Source organism: Manis javanica, chromosome X (genome assembly GCF_040802235.1).
Source record: "Manis javanica isolate MJ-LG chromosome X, MJ_LKY, whole genome shotgun sequence".
Taxonomy (NCBI): Eukaryota; Metazoa; Chordata; class Mammalia; order Pholidota; family Manidae; genus Manis; species Manis javanica.
In genome coordinates, this window is record NC_133174.1 from 117,984,977 (window position 1) to 118,007,415 (window position 22,439).

Here is a 22,439-nt window from a genome sequence, read left to right on the forward strand (position 1 = left end):
GTGTAGAGAAAATGCATGCAATATATGTACTGAGCACACATTGTAGGTGCTGCTCAGTAAATTATAGTTAATATTATCATCAGACCCATTCTTCTATCAGGAATACCTATCATCTCTTTTTATGTCATCCTTCTCCAAAAACAATTACACGAAGATAAACATGGCTCTGAATATGGTAGTCTTTTTCACATAAATTCAGTGATTGTATTACAGAACATAATGGTTCACAAAATAATACTGATATAATCATGCCAGCCTACAACCTAAACATTTACCAGTTCAGGGGTTTAAAGGAATATATTTACTTTTTCGGAGCCCTGAGATAGTTGGAGAGTTATTTATTAGCCTGGTTTTATGATAAAGTTTACCTAAAGCATAAAATCCAGCTCTTGCAAGCTGCTCCTTGTTAACTGGGTATATCCATGTCCCAAAAGTAATGATCCGTGCTTCATAATTTGCCATGGCTGGGTTTCGTACATTTGTTGAATTTGAGAAATTCCTATCAGAACTCACAACATCACATTCACTTTGAATATTAACATTCCGGCCCAAAACAAAGAAACAATTGGGAAAGTGTCGCCTGTGCTCTGACCATGCACGATCACAAGGCTCCCAATTTTTCAGTTTTCCACCACAACAAAAGCACTCCACCTGATCATCAATACCCGTGTAGTAGAGTCCAGCACTAGCCAACTCCCTTGGAGTTAAGTGCGCATAGTCTGGCCAGTTTTGAAATGACTTTAATCTAGCTTCTTCACTGCACATGGCAGGGTTCCTTGGGTATATGGTGTCTGATATATCTACAACCTGCCCAGTTCTCAAAAGATAGTCTGCATGAGTCTCAGATGGCCTATCTAAAACAAAAAGATTTCTGTTTGCCAGAGAGTTTTCAGCGCTGTCCTGACCATTTTGGACATGATTTGTAGACTGTGCAGGATTATTTTCGAAATAAAAGCCATTGATAAATCTGCAATTTGGAGATACTTTCCTGTGTCTTCCAACTGCTGAGTCTCCATACTGCCACCTATCTACTGCGGCATGACAGCTAAAGCACCGCACAGTGTCCCCTTCACCAGTGTACAGAAAACCAGCTCGGGCTAGTGTTGATGGTGCAACAGGACTAGTACTTGGAAAATTAGCAAAAGTTTTTAATCTGTTAAACTCTTCTACATATTCTTCATCCTTCTTGATGTCTGCAGGTACATAAGTTTTAGATCCTTCAAAACTGTTAAAAGTCATCTTCTCTTGAACATAGGACTTGTCCACCTTTTCTAAAAAGAGAACATTACATTAGGAAATCCAAAACGTGAAACACAAGCTATACACTTTTGATATTTGGATCTAACGAATTACCCACTAATGACACAAAAGTAATTACCCAATTTCTAAGAAACATTTTAAGTACTAGCGTTCTACACCACCACGATTCAAGTCACAAAGTAAAAACCAGCATTTTTGTTTTCTCTTTTATAGAAAAGTAGTATTTAAGCAAGTAGAACAGGACTATTCATTTTTAAGTACCTATTTTACATAAACATGGCAACTGTGATGCAGAATATATTAAAATTATTAACCATGTAAAACCATTAGTTAGGAAAAACATAAAAGCATAAAACATGTAGATTCTTAAAGTCTATGCATAATTGTTATAATGGATTATTGTATATTCAAGGCATCAAAGTTCAGTTTTTATAATTTTAAAAAGAATGCTCAGAATGTTAATGAATTTGTGATATTTTTAAACCTTCTTTGCTTAGCAAAAGTTTTATTCACAATATTGGTTCCAATGTGTTAATATCAAATGTTTCTGATGTTCATGTATAAACAGAGTCCATGTTTTGCTGGAATTGGATCACTTCAGACTTTTGCAATACTGCCCTCTAGAGGGTGGCTCAGGAAAAATACTAAGTATATGGCTTAACTGCAGTTATTTTTTATATCAACTTCCCATGGTCAAGGAACAATGTGTTCAAATGGAAGAGCAATACTACTGCAATTTCATTAGAGCTGCCAAATTATAACTGTGTAACATTTAACCCAGATAAAATACTAAAAGGAGCTAGTTGGGTTATGAAAGGGTAGCCAGATAATTTATCCTCCAAACCTGGACAATTCTGAAAGTGAAAAATAACAGTATTAATAATTATGCTGGGATACATCTGGATTGCCCCAGGCAAGCCTGGTTCTCCAGAATCTCACAAGCTTCCTAACACTATTCTCAGTATATGCTTGTCAAATGCAAAATAAAATGGTCACAATGACTCCGTCTCTACTTCCTATGAGTATTAATTAATTTCTTGGGAAGAATTAGCAACTCTTTTAGCATTATGTTGGTATAATTATGTCTTGGAACATCATCTCTCTTGGAGTAATTAATGTTCAACACAAGGCTCTGCCTTGCAGGCTGGCAATGGACTTCAGTTTTTCCTACCATTCACAATGGTTTTAACGCACATACCTCAATAACTGGTATATATCTGCATACAATTTTTAAAAGATGGTCTCCAGACTTTTGATTACTGTTTCCTATATGTCTGAAAACATTCCAACACTAGCTTCAAGGCCTTCAATTTAGTCAGCATAAACTGGATGATAAATACCAAGATGCAAAGACACCAATGCTGGCTGACAGGATGAGATAAAATTTAATAGGGATATGTTTAGTCATATATTGTGACTTAAAAAATCTGTTCCACAAGTAAAGGAAGATGGAAACTTGGTTTGGAAAGAAGTCATTCAAAGGCAAACCTCTACATTAAAACCTTGGGATTTTAATTAATTACAAATTCATTATGAGTCAATGTAACATGGATGCTAAAAAATTTAAAGCAACTTCAGGCTGCATTAATGTCCAGATCTGCAATATCCAGATCCAATTCAGCTACACACTGAATTATTTTCAGTTCTGAACACATTTTAGAAGGGACATTAAGAAAGTGTAATGTCCCTAGAGAGCAATCAGGATGATGAAAATGGTTATCTTACGTAGAATAATTGGAAGAGCTGAGTGTGTTTATCTCTAAGGGGAAAAAATGTGAGGGGAAAAAGGTGTAGAGGATAGCATAGCTACCTTTATATATACTTATATATCAATATATAAAAGGCTGTCATGGAGAAAACGGTTCCAAATTCTGTGTAACTTGAGGGCAGAAGAAGAGTCAATGAACATAATTATAGCCACTAGATTTTAATCCAATACAGGGATGAACAGTTATAATAATCAACAGTGATACAAAATGGACTGGCTTGCCTTGTAGGTTATGAGTTCCTCCTATCACTGGAAGGCACTTCAGCATGGGCTAGGAGACAGCACTAAGTATTTCTAAGTCTATAATGACCCTGAAGAATTAATGCTCAGTATGACCAAAACATGAAAATTACCTTCTCTGAGGTGGTTAAGTCTTGTTTCTCAGGTCAGTCAAAAGAGATATAAGTGTAAAATCAATGGTCTATTCTTACTTCACAAGAGTGGAAGTTTTGTATGGTTCAAGTAGTCTCCCCATTTCAGATGCCAGATAAAACTCCATCATTCAACACTAGCAGATCTCTATTTGAAGCTTTCAAGTGGAGACCTCATCTTCCCAGGGGTTATTTCAATGCTAATAATTTAGATTACACTGTTTTGAAAAGCAGGTATTTATTCAGAAGCACTCAATTTAACACTACATATACATTATCAGAGTGAACTTTGGGAGAAGTTTAAGAAAACAGAATTACCAGAGGCTGAGACTGAAAGGGAGAAAGATGACTGACGAAAAGACAGAAACACTGGGATTAGAGGATAATGCCAGAAGAAAGGGATGGGAGAGGATTAAAAAAAAAAAAGCATGTGAAATGAAGGTGGGGTTAGATAATATTCAGAAAATAAGTATATATGGAGCACAAGAATTGTGCATACAGAGGAAATGGGCCATGAATATTGGAGAAGGGTGATAAAAAGGCTTTAGATGTGACAAGTGCAATAAAGTATGTGGAGATAATTTAAGGCTCCTTTGTGAAAGTATATTCAAGGCTTTATACTGGGTAAACAGTAAGGTAAGAAGGCACAGAAAGATGTCAAAGAAAGCTTTGACATAAAGGGGCTAGGCAGTCAGGCACTTTGAGGGAAACAATCATTGGGGAAAATGGCACAACGGAAGCCAACACTGGCACAAAGAGAATTAGCAAGCAGTGGAACCTGCTTCTATGAGGGGTATGAAAGATTTCAAGATGGTAAGACATAAGTGTTTAGAATATACATACATGTGCACATATGCATACATACACAGCACATATATATTTAGCTTAGTCAACTGGATAAAGATAGCCATGGGCAGGTGCAAGGAGAGGAACCTGAATGCTAATCTAGAGATAATGTGGGAATGTGGGGGTTGGGAGTGACAGAAAAACACACAGAAAACCCACCTGGTATCTGCACACAGTACAAAAGTTTCTATTTAGCTAGGATTTTATTATTAAAGGTGTGTCAAGTATAAAGAATAAAGGTTATTTTCATGGAGAAGAGGATATGAAATAGGATGTATATTAGAATGCCATCATGAAAACCGTCAAGGACAAGGCCTGGAAGATAATTTTTTTTATTATGGTATCATTGATATACAATCTTAAGAAGGTTTCACATGAGCAACATTGTGAATACAACATTCACCCGTATTATCAAGTCCCCCCCCCACTGCAGTCACTGTCCATCAGTGTAGTATGATGCTATAGAATCATGACTTGTCTGCTCCATGCTGTACTGCCTTCCCTGTGAGCCCCCCACATTATGTGTGCTAATCATAATGCCCCTTAATCCCCTTCTCCCTCCCTTCCCACCCATTTTCCCTTTGGTAACCACTAGTTCCTTCTTGGGAGTCTGTTAGTCTGCTGTTGTTTTGTTCCTTTAGTTTTGCTTCGTTGTTATACTCTGCAAATGAGTGAAATCATGTGGTACTTGTCTTTCTCCGCCTGGCTTATTTCACTGAGCATAATATTTCACTGAGCATAATGACTTCAGACCCTTTAGCCCCATCCATGTTGTTGCAAATGGTGGGATTTGTTTTCTTCTTATGGCTGAAAAATATTCCATTGTGCATATGTACCACCTCTTTATCCACTCATTTACTGATGGACACTTAGGTTGCTTCCATATCTCGGCTATTGTAAATAGTGCTGTGATAAACACAGTAGTGCATATGTCTTTTGAATCAGGGATCTTGTTTTCTTTGGGTTAATTCCTAGGAATTCCTGAGTCTATTTTTTAGTTTTTTGAGGAACCTCCATATTGCTTTCCACAATGGTTAAACAAATCTACATTCCCACCAGCAGTGTAGAAGGGTTCTTTCTCCTCATCCTCGCCAGCATTTGTTGTTCCTTGTCTTTTTGACGTTGGCCATCCTAACTGGTGTGAGATATTTCATTGTGGTTTTAATTTGCATTTCCCTGATAATTAGTGATGCAGAGCATCTTTTCATATGCCTGTTGGCCATCTGAATTTCTTCTTTGGAGAAGTGTCTATTCATATCCTCTGCTAATTTTTTAATTGGGTTATTTGCTTTTTGGGTGTTGAGGTGTGTGAGCTCTTTATATACTTTGGATATTAACCCCTTATCAGATATGTCATTTACAAATATATTCTCTCATACTGTGGGATACTTTTTTGTCCTGCTGATGGTGTCCTTTGTTGTACAGAAACTTTTTAGTTTGACATAGTTCCACTTGTTCAATTTTTTTTTTGAGAGGGCATCTCTCATATTTATTGATCATATGGTTGTTAACAACAATAAAATTCTGTATAGGGGATTCAATGCACAATCATTAACCAACCCCAAGCCTAATTCTTAACAGTCTCCAATCTTCTGAAGCATAACGAACAAGTTTTTACATGGTGAACAAGTTCTTACATAGTGAATAAGTTCTTACATGGTGAACAGTGCAAGGGCAGTCATCACAGAAACTTTCGGTTTTGATCACACATCATGAACTATAAACAATCAGGTCAATTATGAGTATTCGTTTGATTTTTATACTTGATTTATATGTGAATCCCACATTTCTCCCTTATTATTATTATTATTATTATTATTATTATTATTTTTTAACAAAATGCTGAAGTGGTAGGTAGATGCAAGATAAAGGCAGAAAACATAGTTTAGTGCCGTAAGAGGGCAAATGTAGATGATCAGGTGTGTGCCTATAGACTGAGTATTAATTCAAGCTAGACAAGGGCAACGAAACATCCACGGATGCAGATTTCTCTTAAAACAGGTGGGGGTGAGGTTCTAAGCCTCACCTCTGTTGATCCCCAATTTCTCACCTGATGGCCTCCCTGTGACTGTGCCTGTCTTAGGTTGTTCCTCCCCTGAGGAATCTTACCCGTCTCTGGCTAACCAGTCATCTTCCAGGGCCATACAGGGAGATGTAAAGTTGGCATCCACTTGTTCATTTCTGCTTTTGTTTCCCTTGCCCGAGGAGATGCGTTCAGGAAAAAGTTGCTTGTGTTTACATTCAAGAGGTTTTTGCCTATGTTTTCTTCTAAGAGTTTTATGGTTTCATGACTTACATTCAGGTCTTTGATCCATTTCGAATTTGCTTTTGTGTATGGGGTTAAGACAATGATCCAGTTTCATTCTCTTACATGTAGCTGTCCAGTTTTGCCAATACCAGTTGTTGAAGAGGCTGTCATTTCCCCATCGTATATCCATGGCTCCTTTTATTGTATATTAATTGGCCATATATGTGTGGGTTTATATCTGGGCTCTCTATTCTGTTCCACTGAAGATAATTTTTAATAAATGGGCAAAATATGTTAAGGTGGCAGGATTGCAGGTGATCTTTGTTCCCTAAATGTCTTTAATAATGAAGCAATAATATTTTTACCTAAGTCTCTCAGGTTGCTCTTTTGGGTCAGGAACCCAGCCATGGAGGGGACAGCCAATAGCAAGGAAGTGGGTGGGCTAGTTGCTCCCTCCTCCTCTTCCACGAGAGCCCTGGAGCTGCCAAAGCAGAGTTGCATCTCCACCTACTGCACCACCAACCCCCAGCTTCCAGCTGCCCTGTGCAGCTCAGTGGAGCTTAGCATAAAGACCCAAGCCACCTATGTTGTAGGTGCCTCTGGCGAGCTGTGGTCTCTTAGGCCACAGCCCGGCCCCCTCAGCATGACCACAGCTGGCATCCTAGAGGTGAAAAGCAGGTTTGGCATTTCCTATTTTTCACTACAAAGAGTAAAACTTCAACACTTGGGGAGTTTTACAGATGACTGCAAAATGTTCCAAAGATACCTAATGCTGATATTTTATTAGGCTATGCAGATACCCAGGGAGACTTACTACCTATAAATAATGATAATTATAATAAAGCTGTTTCTACAGACAATCTGCTGCTTAGGATTTTTAAACAAGAAGCAGAAGCAGACAAGAACAGAAGTCGTTTGTATGGATACATTAATGAAGGAAAATATTTTAACCAATGTATTGTGTTCTGTCAACCACAGAAAAAAAGCTACATCCAGTCACCAGTATGCACCAAGACTTCAGACCCATGACTTCTATTACAGATGTGGATATTCTCCAAGAAATGCATAGTAGAGTTAGTTTATCTTTACAAACACGACACTGAATATTCCCTAGGACTCTATCACTGGGATGGTTTCAGCCTAAGGAAGACACCACATGGCTTAAAGAAGGTCCCAGGGATTTTTATACCCTAGCTTGTTCCAGGAGGTTTGGCTCACAGCACAGGGATACTGGCTGATAATGTTAGGAGTTAATAGTATAGAAGTTTCAGGGCAGAGTTTTCATCAAGTAATAAACATGATAATTACGAACAGCTGCAACCTCATCATGACAGCAAGACAAGTAGACCCAGAGAATAATGTTGGGAACAGTAGGGTTTGGGGAGGCTCCAGCCAATCTACTGCTAATAGCCTTCTTGGCTATCTACAGCTGACTGAACTGGACACTGAGCCAAAGGATGAAGACAGTGATGATGATATTATTACTGAAGATATGGGTGTACCACAGATGACTCCCAAAGCTGTCCTTACTACCAAATGTCTGGCGTGGTTTTAAGTCAGGACAGAATGATTTTATCCCTTCTAATCAACTGAGTTTAGCATTTCTAGCAAGTGGCACAAACACAATTTGAAACATGTTCCAGACCAAAAACTCTAAGGGAACAATCATAACATCATGGCCATTGTTTGAAGGTTTTCTGAGTGAGATCGTCACAGGACTTGTAAATTTGGCTAGCTTTTAAACCTCTGAGTCAATGACCTGGAATAGGCATTAGAATAAAAATGTACAAGTTTAAACTGCTATTAAAATAAATAGAAACAAAGTAGATTAGTGGTAGCCTAAGGCTAGGGAAGGATGGGGACCGGGAGGAACTACAAATAGAGTTTCTTTCTGGGGTAATAAAAATATTCTAAATTAGATTGTAGTGATGACTGCCTGTGAATATACTAAAAACCACTGAACTGTTCATGTTGAAATTAATTTTATGGTATGTGAATTATATCTTGATAAAGCTGTTTCAATGTTATTAAAATAGTAGACTGCTAATTGTTAGTATAAACTTTAGTAGAGCAGAGGTGATTTTAATACCAAAACAAAGGGATCTTTGCTAATGAAATTATATGCTTTTGGTATAGAAAACTAGATGTTAAATTTCCCAACTATGTGAGAAGAACAAATCATTTCTTTGGTTAAATATTTAACCTGTTGCAAATAACCCAGTTAATTTTTCCTTTAACTACATTCCTTAAATTCTAATTTGAAGTCTGATTGTATCTCTTTTGGTACTGTGAGAATCTCACTCAGTTCATGTTCTCAGTATTTTATTTCTTAATGTTGTTCTGTTGCTAATTATTAAAAATTATTTTCTGAAATGCATTTTTTCCCTAACTTCTAATAAATCAAACCAATTGGTTGTTTTTAGGCATTTCTTTCCAAATTATGAAGCACTTAATTTATGTTCTTGAATTACGTATGAAATTCTGTGACAGTTTTCCACATTGGTGTCTGTCCATCCCATAGCTTCTATACTTACAAACTAACTTCAAACAGGTATAATTTATGTTCTAAAATGCAATTAATTTCATTGACTCTGGTAATACAGGAGACTCTCTCCTTTAACTAAATCTTACTTTCATTCCCAATCTCACTGGAAACTATTCCTTTTGTTTGTGTGTGTGGGTGGTGTCTATATATATGTTGGTTGGTGTGCTTTTGAAAGCTTTTAATGTATTTAAGTAGTGTGAACTCTTTTGGATACAAAATGCACTTAAGATTAAAAGATTTTTATATGAAGGACAAATTTGTGTACTTCTTTTATACAAAGATTTTGATTTTCTTTTGTGGGATTATTCTAGGAACACTGCCTACACTTTACGAGAAAGATGTGGTATTTACAATTGACAGTTTATCCATATTATTTTCATTAGGCTACTTATTTCCCTCAGATCCACTTAGAACAAGTTTAAGAGTAAGGCTGCCTACTTTGATCTTCACCTGATTTCTTTGGTATTTATCATTATGCAATGTGCAAAGGCACTATAGTATGTGTGTATATAGAAATTAAGAATATCACTATGTAAGTTCCCTATGGTTTATGGATAATTCCCCCTCAAGGCTATTCTTTAATTTTATGGTAGGCTACTATGGATACCTTTACAACAGTGTGTGCTATTAAAACAAAAAAGAATCAAATGACTACATTCTGAAGAACAGCTTTTCTAAATGGCAAAAAAAGATATGAAGAAATAAAGTCTTGATTAATCAAAAAACCTCTAATGTTAAAGCAACAGAAAAAAAATCCCAGAGAAATATTCTTTGTGAGATATGTCAGAATACTACTCATTAGTATATTTAAGTATTAAGCCTTCTAATAAAAATCTGCACTTCTAAAAAACTGATTAACAGCAATTTTTTAAAAAGCTACTTGATAACCAATTTTTACTACCTTAAGCAATTTAAAAAACAATCTAGTCCATTATATCATGAGTTTCAGTTATCACAGCATCTTAGAAAAAAATAAGCCAATAAGCTTCATATGCTTATCAGACACTGAAGAAAGCAATTTTGACTCTGAAGATTAATACAAATTTAAGATAGCTAACTAAAAAACTCTCTCATGACAGAAAATTAATTATGAATACCCATTAAATATTTTAAAAGTCAAAACAGTACCTGAATAACAAATCACTATTCTTAACAAGTAAGTGGCAAAACCTTTGGTCATTTTTTTTTCTCTCAAGCTCACAGACCTCTACATCTGCCTGTTCTTTTCACTCTTCTGGTTTCTGAAGAAATTCATTCAATTACAATATACTCACTTAATGAACTACAAATACTTTACCATTATTCCTGCAACCTAGGGCTTTATTCAATTATCATGAGAAGCACTTCTTAAGTAACTATATTGATGTGGCTCAGTACAAAGGGAACTAAATGATTGTTTTGGGTTGAACTGTGCCTCCCCCAAAAGATATGTTGAAGTCCTAACCACCGGTTGGGAAAGTGACTTTCTTTGGAAATAGGGTATTTGCAGAGGTCAGTAAGTTAAGAGGTGATTAGGGTGGGCCCTCATCCAGTATGGCTGATGTACTTACAAGAAAAGAAGAAACACAGACAGACACACACAGGGAAGATGGCCATGTGAAGATGGAAGCAGAGACTGGAGTGACGATGCATCTACAAGCCAAGGAACACCAAGGATCAATGGAAACACCAGAAGCTCAGAGAAAGCATGAAACAGGTTCTTCTCAGAGCCTTCAGAGAAAGCAGACCCTGCCAACACCTTCATTTCAGATTTCTGGCCTCCAGAACTGTAAGAAAAAAAATTTCTGTTGTTTTCAGCCAGTTTGTGGTATATTAATATGGCAGCCCTAAGAAATTAATACAATGATGTTAAAAGAATGACAAAAATCGAGAAGCAATATAATCCTATTAGCTTCCACTGCAGTACCATTATGCTAACAAATATTACGTAATTAAATAAAAGTGTCTGTTTGAAACTCAGAAAACGTTGTTTCTAGAATCTCATCTATGACATTTCCACTAATTCTTCCACTTGAAACCCTAGTAGAATGAATACTCTTTGTGTCCCTACTATATTATCTTCTTCATTATTTGCAGATGACTCAAGTTGTACTAGAACAAAATTCAGTAATTTCTGCACGTGTGAATGTGTGTGTATGTGTATGCTGTTAGAATCAAGGTCCTTTTTGACAAGATCTGTGTCTTATCACATTTGTATACCCAATGCCTAAAGCAATGCATGACACACAGTAGCACTTAATAAATGTGGCATGAAAGACAGAATGCTGAACCACCTCTATTAGGCTACTGCTGTTATTCCCCACCCCACCCACCACCTCCCCATGACTCTTGAGATCACTGTATTAAAAACTGTTAATGTTATTGTGCCTAGTAAATATGAAACAGGAAATACACGCATACCATGCAAATAGTATAATACTTCAGTGATGAAAGCCTGTACTAAAATTACATTTCAAAAATACTAAAGGATTCAGAAAATTTCTAATAGTAAAAATAAAAATTTTGTATTTTCTAACCAAAATACACCATTATAATTTAAAATTTAAGACTCTCTTTTGCTATGTGCAGAAACATATCATTATCACTTCTTTCCTCTGTGGCGGATCCAGCATGAAGTACATTTTCTTTTAAGTTAAACGGTCAATAAAACATTTTTTAAGCTAATTACATTCAATCAAATAAAAAGTTCTTTCCCTAAAATTAAGCACTAGAGCCATTTAAATAACTGAATGGCATTAATGACACTTGGCTCATAAGCTCAGTCAGTAACATAAACTTGTTAATACTGCTGTATACAGCATGTGCTTGATCACGAAGCCTACCTCTGTGAACACCTGAAAGGGCATACTGAGAATACACAAAGGGAATATCAATTACATGTTCTACACTTACTTTAGAAAAGTCACAGTAAGACTTAAATTTGAGTGCAGACCTCCAATTTTCCCAAATTATTTATAATAATTAACTCCACAAGTATAGTTCCTTCAGAATGGACACACAGTAAGGTATTCCCTCATCTTTTCATCAACAAATTATGGGACTGTGTTCTCCAAAAGAATGTTTTGCATGAAGAATACACAGGTTTGGGAATTTACTGAAGATCATAAAAAGGCTCAAGATCTATCATTCCCTCTTCCATTTCAGTGAAAACTGTTCAGAACTTGAGACAATTTACAGTGCTTGTTCATCAGCAGTCTCTGATTCAAAAACAAACCATCTACAGTTTAAGCTGTAGATCCATGACACAGATTGTTAATACTATTTATATTTCTTCAGAGCCCAGATCAAAACCTTTGCTAAAAATCAGAGCAGGCAGTAAAAATCTCAATATGAGTATTAACCCAATCTTTAATACAAAGTACTGTCTTCCTTTTTAAAAGGGGGATTAAAAAAGGATCCTTCTACCCAGGCTGTGAACACTTCAGTACATTTATCCTCTAAAGAACTTTTTAAGAATGCACATGCACATTACAGATATTTCTAAGGGGGATTTCTTGTACATAGCATTTTACAACGTCTTTTTCCATTTAATAACTTAGCATAAGCGTATTACTACATCAATCCTTAACTGGAACAGAACACTATTTTAAATGGATGACTAGTACTTGACTGTATGAATGCATCATAACCTCACCAAATCTGTATCACTGAATGTTAATTTTAGATGTGTATTTTTAACAAGACAATACACACATAACCAAACAATTCAAGTGGTACATTCATTTACTCTGCCCCAGTACCCTGAACCTGGTTCTCTTTGCAGGGATTCAGAACATGCCTCCCTATAATAATGCCACTTGGCATGTGAATTACTTTGACCTCAAGTCAATCAAGGCCAAAAAGACTCAGAAAAGTTTTTATCTCCCCCTTAACTGCCTTAAAGAACTGAGATAGCCAGGTCTGGGAAGAGAACTATGACCAGAGATAACTACAAAGAATATGGGATAGGTGCGGTAACTAGGCGGAAGGTCGGCAGCACCTAGGGATCAAATTCCTCTCTGTATACCATCATCTCTGTACAGCATAGCAAACATTCATTCACGAAACATTTGCTCTTCACATATTCCTATAAAATGTCTTTCTTCCTGAATGGATAAAGAAGTTGGGGCACATATACACAATGGAATATTATTCACCCATAAGAAAACAAATCTACCACTTGCAACAACATGGATGGAGCTAGAGGGTATTACGCTTAGTGAAATAAGCCAGGCGGAGAAAGACAAGTAAGTATCAAATGATTTCACTCATTTGCGGAGTATTACAACGAAGCAAAACTGAAGGAACAAAACAGCAGCAGACTCACAGACTCCAAGAAGGGACTAGGGGTTACAAAAGGGAGGGCTAGGGGAGGATGGGTGGGGAGGGTGGGAGAAAGGGATTGAGGGGTGTTATGATTAGTACACTTGGTGTAGGGGGGGTCACGGGGAAGACAGTGTAGTACAGAGAAGACAAGTAGTGACTTTGGCATCTTAGTACAATGATAGACACTGATTTCAATGGGGTATGGGGGTGGGGACTTGATAGTATGGGTGAATGTAGTAACCACAATGTTTTTCATGTAAAACCTTCATAAGAGTGTATATCAATGATACCTTAATAAAAAAATAAAAATAGAAATAAAAAATAAAATGTCTTTCTTCCCTTTGAAATTTTAGACCCTCTACCTCTTTCTTCTGAGCTCAGGATGGCATATAAGCCTCATTGCCTGACTGCCTATGGGTCTCATAGTCTTATGGGGTTCCCATATGTACGTAATTAGGTTTTCTCCTGTTAGTTTGTCTTATATCAGTCTACCAACCAAAGAACCTAGAAGGGCAGAACAAAAAAATTTCCTCCCCAGTAGTTAGAGAACCAGGCAAGAACTCCACTGGCTGTTCACTGCTCTCTTTGGGGCTGCTGAAGCTGAGAGATCCTGGGACCACATGACAAGCACGAAAAGGTAAAAATTCTTAACTACATCAGGCTCCTGCATCTCTGCCTATAGGGTTCAATGGAAATGAGGGTGGTGAAAGTCCTTTTTTCCCTTTCTAAATTTAGATTAGCAGGAGAAAATATTTGTGCAAGTAGTTCCTTAGGTATGGCAATTATGGCAAAGACTGGTTATGAGTATTCTTGACTTTTATTCATTTATTGATGCTCTTCCTCCCAGAGATCCTTTTCCTGTTTTCCACTGTCTCTATCTGTTGTGTTGTTTATCATAAGGAAGGAAACCATGCCACAGAATGCAGGCATAGGCCCTATAAGCCTGTTGCTTGAGCCAGCTTCAGGACTAGTGAGTCAAGGGTTCTTACCAGACTGTTGTCTATTTAGACAAACTTCACTGTGGGTTAATGTGTACATAAGGCAAAGGCTGTTGCTAAGGTACATCTTGGAAGCCAAAGCCACAAATTTAGTGGGTATGGGCTGAACATTTCAGAGCTACTATAGTAGCTGCTACCTAACCCAAAGACTTCCATGTTAGGATAAACTAGTCACGGAATGGGTTAGATTGACACTAGGTCACCTTCCCACCTCAAGAAAATTTCCATGTAACAAGGTACTCTGTACAACACATGATCCCCAACCCAGGGTGATGTCCCATTTAGGTATTATTTTGGCTCTGAGAGACCCAAGCCTTAGCTAAATCTGCTAACATAGATATAAGAAAAACCAAGGGGGGGCACCAGGAAGGCAGTATAGCACAGAGAAGACAAGTAGTGATTTTATAGCATCTTACTACACTGATGGACAGTGACTGTAATGGGGTATGTGGTGGGGACTTGATAATGGGGGGAATCGAGTAACCACAATGTTGCTCATGTAAGAGTATATTAATGATACCAAAAGAAAAACCAAATGAGATTTTCCTTTCATCTTGTTCTATGTATTGATGAGCTTAGTTTTATGACTAGTGAAAATATTCTCTCTGGTCTCCACCCGCCGGAAGGTGTACACACCAGTGTGCATCTTGGTGGCCAGTGGAAGAGACTGGGATTCCAAAACATGAAGTCACAAGCAGCACTCTCTTCATCTGAGTGTGCCAGCTCTCAGGGGAGTTTGTCATAAGAGGTCCCAGTCCATAACGGCTCTGTCCTCTCAATTCTGTTGTTTTGTTACTGCTGGAAAAGCCCAAATACAGTGGCACCTGTCTGGTGTCAGTTAGTGGGTTTGTGACTGGAGGTATCATCTCATGTTCTCATGGGAAACCAGAGACACTGTTTTCAGTACACCAGTCTTACCACCTGTAACAATGAAGGGCTTTACTTTTTTAGACTATCTTTGGTTGTGAACATTCTGGATCTTGTAAGGGCTGCATCCTTTGTACTCTCTTATGAGTTGCTTCTTGTGCCCTTGATTTGTGCCATAAAAAGGGTTATTGATTTGAGTCACTAATGAGATAACTAGATCCTGCTCATCAAGGGCCAGATGATGGATCTTTTGAATTGGAAAAACTTCTGTATTTGAAAAAAAATTTTAGAGAGCTCTCATCCTAAACAATTGCCCTATTTGTACTTATGGAAAGACCAAATTAAAAAGTGGATATGAAGAAATGTAACAGGCAGCCTTAGGGACTCCCTTAACAAAATGAAAGAAATATAACTTAGAACCAAAACTAAAGTCCCCATCCAACATAAAGTCCCCTTCTTAAAATCCAGCCCATTTCCTTAGGAAATTTCCTCAGCTCCCCTAAAATCCTCCAAATTCCCCAGAAAAATCCCTTAAAATACCCAGCTGCTTTAGCTTTCCTTTTCCTTTAAGATTTACAGAAAGCACTCTAGCTGATCTCTAAGTCCAAGATAGACAGGTCACTCAGGTAAACACTAAAAGCCAGAAAAAAAATTCAGAAGAAACTCCCAAGTAAGTTTCAGACACTAGACTGGTTGTGCTAGGCTATATAGTCAGGCTGTGCCGGCTGTAGGACTTCCTATGCAATGTCCTTTACAGATGTATCCAAGACCCCCACCCAAAGAATTCATGTACCCTGGGGATAGTAGCAAATCCTTTAAATTATAAAGCCCTTTTACCTTCACTTTCAGAGGATCCTACCAAATTTAAAGGACTCATAGGGACCTTGTTTGGCTGCTAAGGGGTGTTCTTCGTATTCATGATTACATGGTAGTTATCAGACAAACTGGATGGCCCCCAGCAAAAACAACCCCTTCACAGAGGAAACATGTGACAAGAATTTTTCCTAGACCCTCCTACAAATGATAGCTGAAGGCCCCTGTTTCAGGGCCAGATAGAAAGCTTTTCCCCTTAAAGTAAATTGGTCCACGGTTGAACTGCACACTCAGAAAGGCCCTTTTAAAAATGCTTTTTACAGCCTTTACCAAGGCATACTGCACTAATGTTAGGCAAGAGTATAAAACCTAAATGTGACTTATTCCCACTAGGATGTTTAAACATTTTAACAGTAAGGTATTAACAAAGGCCACGTGGTGGAAGCTGCTCAGGCTGAGAGTGGGGGTGGGGGAATTGATAAGGGCCTGGCAATACCTGTTTGAGTTTTTTTAAACCTACCAATAAGAATAACATATGTAAAGCAAAGATATAACAGGCTCAGGCGACGTCTGGAGAAGACTGTGAACCCTGTAGTACTCAGCCAATGAGGAACCAGGCGAGGGACTCGCACACTAGGAGATAAATTACTGGCGCCAAACTCCCCAGGTGTGCCTGCCCACCAGACACCCGATCTTGCAAGACCATCATTAAAGCCTCGCTCCACTGTTCTCTTTGTCTCCGTGTCCACTTACTGAATTTGGACCAGTGAGTGTGCTTCTCACACTAAAAACTGAAAATGTTTGCTGTTTGTCCCAGTTAAAAACTGACAAGCTATTTATTTAAAAGAATTTTTAAAATAGCTCCGTGGAAGGAGACTGGCCAGATTGGAAATTGATATTCAGAGCCTGATAAGAATTTTTTTTGGCCTCAGTTAAAATAAAACTATATACCCAGAGGGAAAGAAAAAACCTTCTGAAGTCCTTGGAAAAGGATTTATGGATGGCTCCATCTATGTCATTTAAGTTGCAACCCAATTCTTTGAGGAATTGAGAGCAACTGTCTTCATCTTACAAATCTTCACAAAACTAGAAATGCAACTCTAGAGGCAATTCAAAGTTTATTCCTTTTCACTAATCTCAAGACCTCCCATATTTATCTCAAAAGGTTTGTAAATATTGGCCTTAAGAAACCAAAGTCCTTCTGGGAGGAACTTGTACTCTTTCCCTGTGCCTTTGAGATGTAAATGTCAACTCTAACCTACACTATCCCCAATTCCTAAAACCAAATGGTAAAAAAGGGAATGAGGCCTTTTTAAAATAGAAGCTGCTAAAAAGGCTCTACTGTCCAAACTCTAAACTATAGCCTCCTCAAGATTACTTGTTGAAGACAAATGCAAATCTTAAAAGTCCTCTCCACTGAGTGTAACAACACAGCAGCAGACTCGCAGACTCCATGAAGGGACTAGCAGTTACCAAAGGCAAGAGGTTGGGGAGGACGGGTGGGAAGGAAGGGAGGGAGAAGGGGATTAAGGGGCATTACGATTAGCACATAATGTAGGGGTGTACGGGGAAGGCAGTACAGCACGGAGAAGACACGTAGTGACTGTACAGCATCTTACTATGCTGATGGACAGTGACTGCAGTGGGGTGTGGGGAGGGACTCAATAATATGGGTGAATGTTGTAATCACAATGTTGCTCATGTGAAACCTTTATAAGATTGTGTATCAATAATACCTTCATAAAAAAAAGTCTTCTCCATAAATATCACCAAAGCAGCATCTATTCAAGTAAATTTAACTCATTCCAATTGTTCTTTTATAAACTAGTTGAGTTTTATATTACACCCAACTCATGGCTAAAATTTAAAAATTAAAACTATTTAGATCTCTGTGATCTGTCGCTATGTTTTTGTCGCTATGTATTGTGTTGTAGATAGATGTGTGGCATTTTCTACCTCAGGGTGGTGTTGCCAAAATTAATTTGTAAAAGAGCTCTATTTAGTTGGCTTAAAATTAGGCGCTTTGAAATTAAGTATTCCCAAAGTTCTCAGAAAAGTAACAAAACTAACCCAAATGCTTTTCAGGTTCATCTGATCTGGAAAATATTCGGTATTAAAGCTAGTTTAAGTTTTGTTGGTTCAATTAAATTAAACAAGTCCTCTGTGAAACCATCATTAAGACTGCATATCAATGATAGTTTAATTAAAACATTTTAAAATAATAATAAATAAATAAGCATGTCCTCAGAGTTCTCAACACAGAATAATGACATACAACTTTTATTCTGCCTGGATTTACTTGTCAAGTAAGTTCAAGTTATATCTCTTACAAAATTTGAAAAGAAAAATAGCTCTGGATGATGGCTGACTTTCAAAGTTTTGGTGAGTAGTGTTCACATAACTATTGGGAGCAACTCATTTAGATAGATGTAAGTGGGATAAGAGTTTTTACGTAAGCTTTTTAGCAGTAATTATATTTTATGGTATGTGGACTTAATACCTTCTAAAATTTAAACAAGCAAGCAAAACAGCAGCAACAAAGACTAGACTGATGATTGCCACAGAGGGGGAAGGGAGGGGCAAAATAGGTGAAGGGGATAGAGGTACAAAGTTCCAATTATAAAATAGGTAAGTTACAAGGATGAAAGTACAGTATAGGAAATATAATCAATAATACTGTAATATCTTTGTATGTTGACAGATAGTAACTATACTTATTATGGTGAGCATTTAGTAATGTATGTAATTGTCCAATCACTAGGTTGTACACCTGAAACCAATATTGTATGTCAACTACATGTCAATAAAAATCTTTTTGGTAACTTGAAACTTAAGAGTTTTACTAAGTTAAATGATGGAAATTTATTGACTATCTAGATCATTTCCAAATAAGATAATGAAACATTAATTACTGAACATAGGTCTATCTACTTTTGGCTTTGTACTGCAAAGAAACTCAAGATAAATTTGAGTATATTAGTAAAAATGTCTTACGGCATGTTAAAAAGTTGTACTATGAAGAAGCATATGCTTCTAGGACTTATGAAATGCATTCATACATTTGCCAGTCTAGAAGAATACAGATCTATGTCCATCAATAGATGAATGGATAAAGATGTGGTACATATACACAATGGAGTATTAATTCAGCCATAAAAAGAAAAGAAATCCTGCCATTTGCAACAACATGGCTGGATCTAGAGGGTATTATGTTCAGGGAAAAAAGCCAGGAGGAGAAAGACAAATACTATACGATTTCATTTATTTGTAGAGTATAAAAACAAAGCAAAACAGAAGGAATGAAACAGCATTAGACTCACAGATGCTGAGAAGTGATGGGGAAGGGGGAAAAAAAGGGGACAATAATTTGCAATCCCAATATAAGTTGATCACGGAGACTTGAACCACTGTGATTTACATTTGAAACCAATATAAGATTGTATATTAATGATATTTTAATTAAAAAATAATTTTAAAAAATTAGGAAAGCAAAAAATAGTAACATAAACAAAAGAATACTGATCTAACAGTTCACCCTTGCTTACTACTTAGTTTTTACTAGAAATTAAAATTTCTAAGGGTTAAAGATTCTAGTTTATGTGATTAAAGCTACTAGAAATAATGAGGGAAACAACTCTGTGTGTGAGGAAAGTAGGATGTGTTTTTTGGGGTAAGAAAAGGTGTAAGGGATGGAGGTGCATTTTTGTTAAGGGGGGAAAAAAGTTTATTTGTCTCGAAGTAAAACTGTTTTTTTCAAAATGGGAAAGGGGAAAATAAGGGACAAATTAAATACAAAGTTGAGAAGAGAGAAAGAGAATTTTACCTTATGTAATCATGCTGGCTAAAACAATTATTATAAAGCTTTTAAAAATAGGCTTCAATATCAACTGTGTACTTATGTAAAACTAAAACATAATTTCTATTATCTGCTAAAAGTCAAAGTTTTCTTGGACTGTTCGTCTGCTCCTGATTGTGAGTTTTCTCTTTACTTTTTAAGTAATCTACTTAGAAAGTAAAAATTTTATGTTCTCTAAAAATAATTTTCTGTGCTTTCTCAGGTTGTTGACTGGTTTTGCTCAAACCACATAATCTTTTGCATTTGCCCTTAAAATCTTTGGTCACTTTAAGAATATAATTATTATTTCATAATGATTCATGATCCTATTTAGTTAAGTGTCTTAAAACATTTTGATATTTTTGACAAACTTCCTGAAAATCAAATTTTAAATAAAAGTCTTTTCAACCTCAGACTAACTTTGAGATTTTTTTCCACAGGGCCCTCAGACATCTCAAAAGATTTGCTCTCTTACTTTATAAAAAGAGAAATGTTACACTAACTAGGCTTATTTGGTATGTTAAATTCCATGGGAAGCACTGTCAAATAAGTGATGATAAACCACCTTAGGTAATATTATATGGGTAAATGAAGTGTTCCAGAAATTATATGAAATTCATAAAGATCTGGTATGTCCCAGTATAATGTTATTACTTGTAATTCAAGTTACTATTAAAATGCATGTCATAAACATAACCAAATCTCCTTGTTTTATAATAAACTCTCATCAGATCTTAAACCATTACCATTTTTAAGTCTTTTATCACTTATAGTCATTGTTTTACTCTGATGTTTTACAAAAGTGTTCTTACAAGTTTTTCATCTTCAGAGAAATTCATGGAAAGGACTCTGACAAGTACTCTAGAATACAGGTTTCTGCTAACTTTCAGGTCATAAAACTGAACTTGTAAGAATTTCCAAAACTAATGGAAAAGCTGGACTCATAAGGAACAACTTAATTATATGGGACTAAATGAACTAAGGAGGATGATTATAATTCTTTATGACTTCTTGTTTAAAATATTGCTGGTTCTTTCATCTTTTGTTTTCCAGATATAAGGAAACCTTTCCTCTTCAGCTATGACTATAAACTATTCAGTAAATTATACCTTTGTAAGCCCAACTGAAACATTTATCTTTTTCTACCCGCATCCCTCCAGAATTTGGAAACTTAGTGCATATTCTTATTTTCATGTCAATACAGTTATCTGTGTAAGTTCAGTAAGAATCTGTCCTCGTATTCTGCAGGACACAACTGGAAACACTGGTTATATTACCAAGGCTTTGACTGGAATGTCATGTTTGAGAGAGACATGAACAGACTCAGATATAACCAGACAGCTTTAAGAAACAGATTGACTTTATGGAGTCAATAGAGCCTCTTGGAAAAATCAGCCTGGTACCTTGTATAGGGTTCCTGACAGCCTTATCAGATAAGTAAGGAAGGTCACTTCTTGACAGGCATGATAAACTCAAGATATCTTGGGGACCTCAAAAGGAGAGGAATTAACCCAAATCTATAGGTATTGCAAGCAAAGTCTGATGGCAAGTCCTTGGCTTGGCTTTCTAGCCCTGAGAGCCTTTTAAAAAGGACAATCTGAGATTCTGTATGAACAGTTCCAACAAAGCAGATTAAAAGAGTCTATATGGCCAATCACTATTCTTGCTACACTTATGTAAATACCCAGGCCAAGTTTATTGAAACTAGACTGCATCTGCAAGCAAATTAGTCTTACTGTGCTTATCTCTGATGAAAATGTGAATCACTATAGAAATTGTTTCTGTAATATACCTTTACGGATATCAAACTCTAGTGCTACTTGTCTTTGAGAGTCTACCTGTAAACTGGACTGGATCCTGAATTCCTCTAGTTTCCTCCAATATCTGGCTATACAGCTCTCCGAACTAACATTTCCAACTTTCTTTCACCCTTCAGACTTGGGATCACTGAGAACTAAAATTGCCCTTTTCCCAAAGCCATGCAAGTTAAAGCTGGACAACTAGATATAAACTTCAGAGAAATACCCGTAACAGCTCATGTACAGACAATTTTCACACTAGCTGCTGTGTAAGCTGCTCAAAATGATCACCAGAGACATTCAAACTGTAAACGAGGAAAATCTATCTGACTGCCACTGCCTGTCCTCACTCTGTCTGCAGATGCTTTGTGCTGGACATCTAGAAATCTTCTCAATTGGCTGTTTTCAGAACTCAGAAACTTGGACTATAATCTGCTCCAATTATTAACTGTTGTTTTTCTTTTGTTTCCAAAGATATGCCTCTTTTTTTTGAAACTTGATTGCTTACACCATAGCCTAACTTTGAGAGCACACCTGCATCACTGTCTCCTGAAATGAGATACAGCTATTTAACTTAACTGATCTATTTGTCAGCACTAGAATTGGTTCAGTGAGATGAAGCAATCTACCAGTTCAACTTCTGGGCTGTGAAACTTCTTGGGGAAGTTTCAAAGGTGGAGCTTAAGGGGTTCAGAATGAGCCTTCCCCAAATGTGCTAGTTGGGCATGGAGTTTACTTTGACCTGAAGTCAGTCAAGGCCCAAAAGACTCAGGAAAAACTTTTA

At 36.8% G+C, this 22,439-nt stretch overlaps 1 protein-coding gene and 1 pseudogene across 10 annotated transcripts in view; one reads left to right on the plus strand and one right to left on the minus strand.

Annotated features, from left to right (window-relative positions):
• Positions 1–22,439, minus strand: part of XIAP (X-linked inhibitor of apoptosis) — a 58,540-nt gene that overhangs the window by 26,621 nt on the left and 9,480 nt on the right. For 8 of the 10 annotated variants that reach the window (XM_037015343.2, XM_037015361.2, XM_037015356.2 and 5 more), the window contains one exon: positions 369–1,271. In XM_037015343.2, the coding sequence (XP_036871238.1) occupies positions 369–1,271 (903 nt within the window). Of the gene's footprint in view, positions 1–368; positions 1,272–10,588; positions 10,805–22,439 lie in introns of all 10 variants that reach the window. The other 2 variants (XM_037015367.2, XM_037015370.2) reach the window with 2 other exon arrangements.
• On the plus strand, positions 6,648–8,570 carry LOC108391116 (partitioning defective 6 homolog beta pseudogene; annotated as a pseudogene).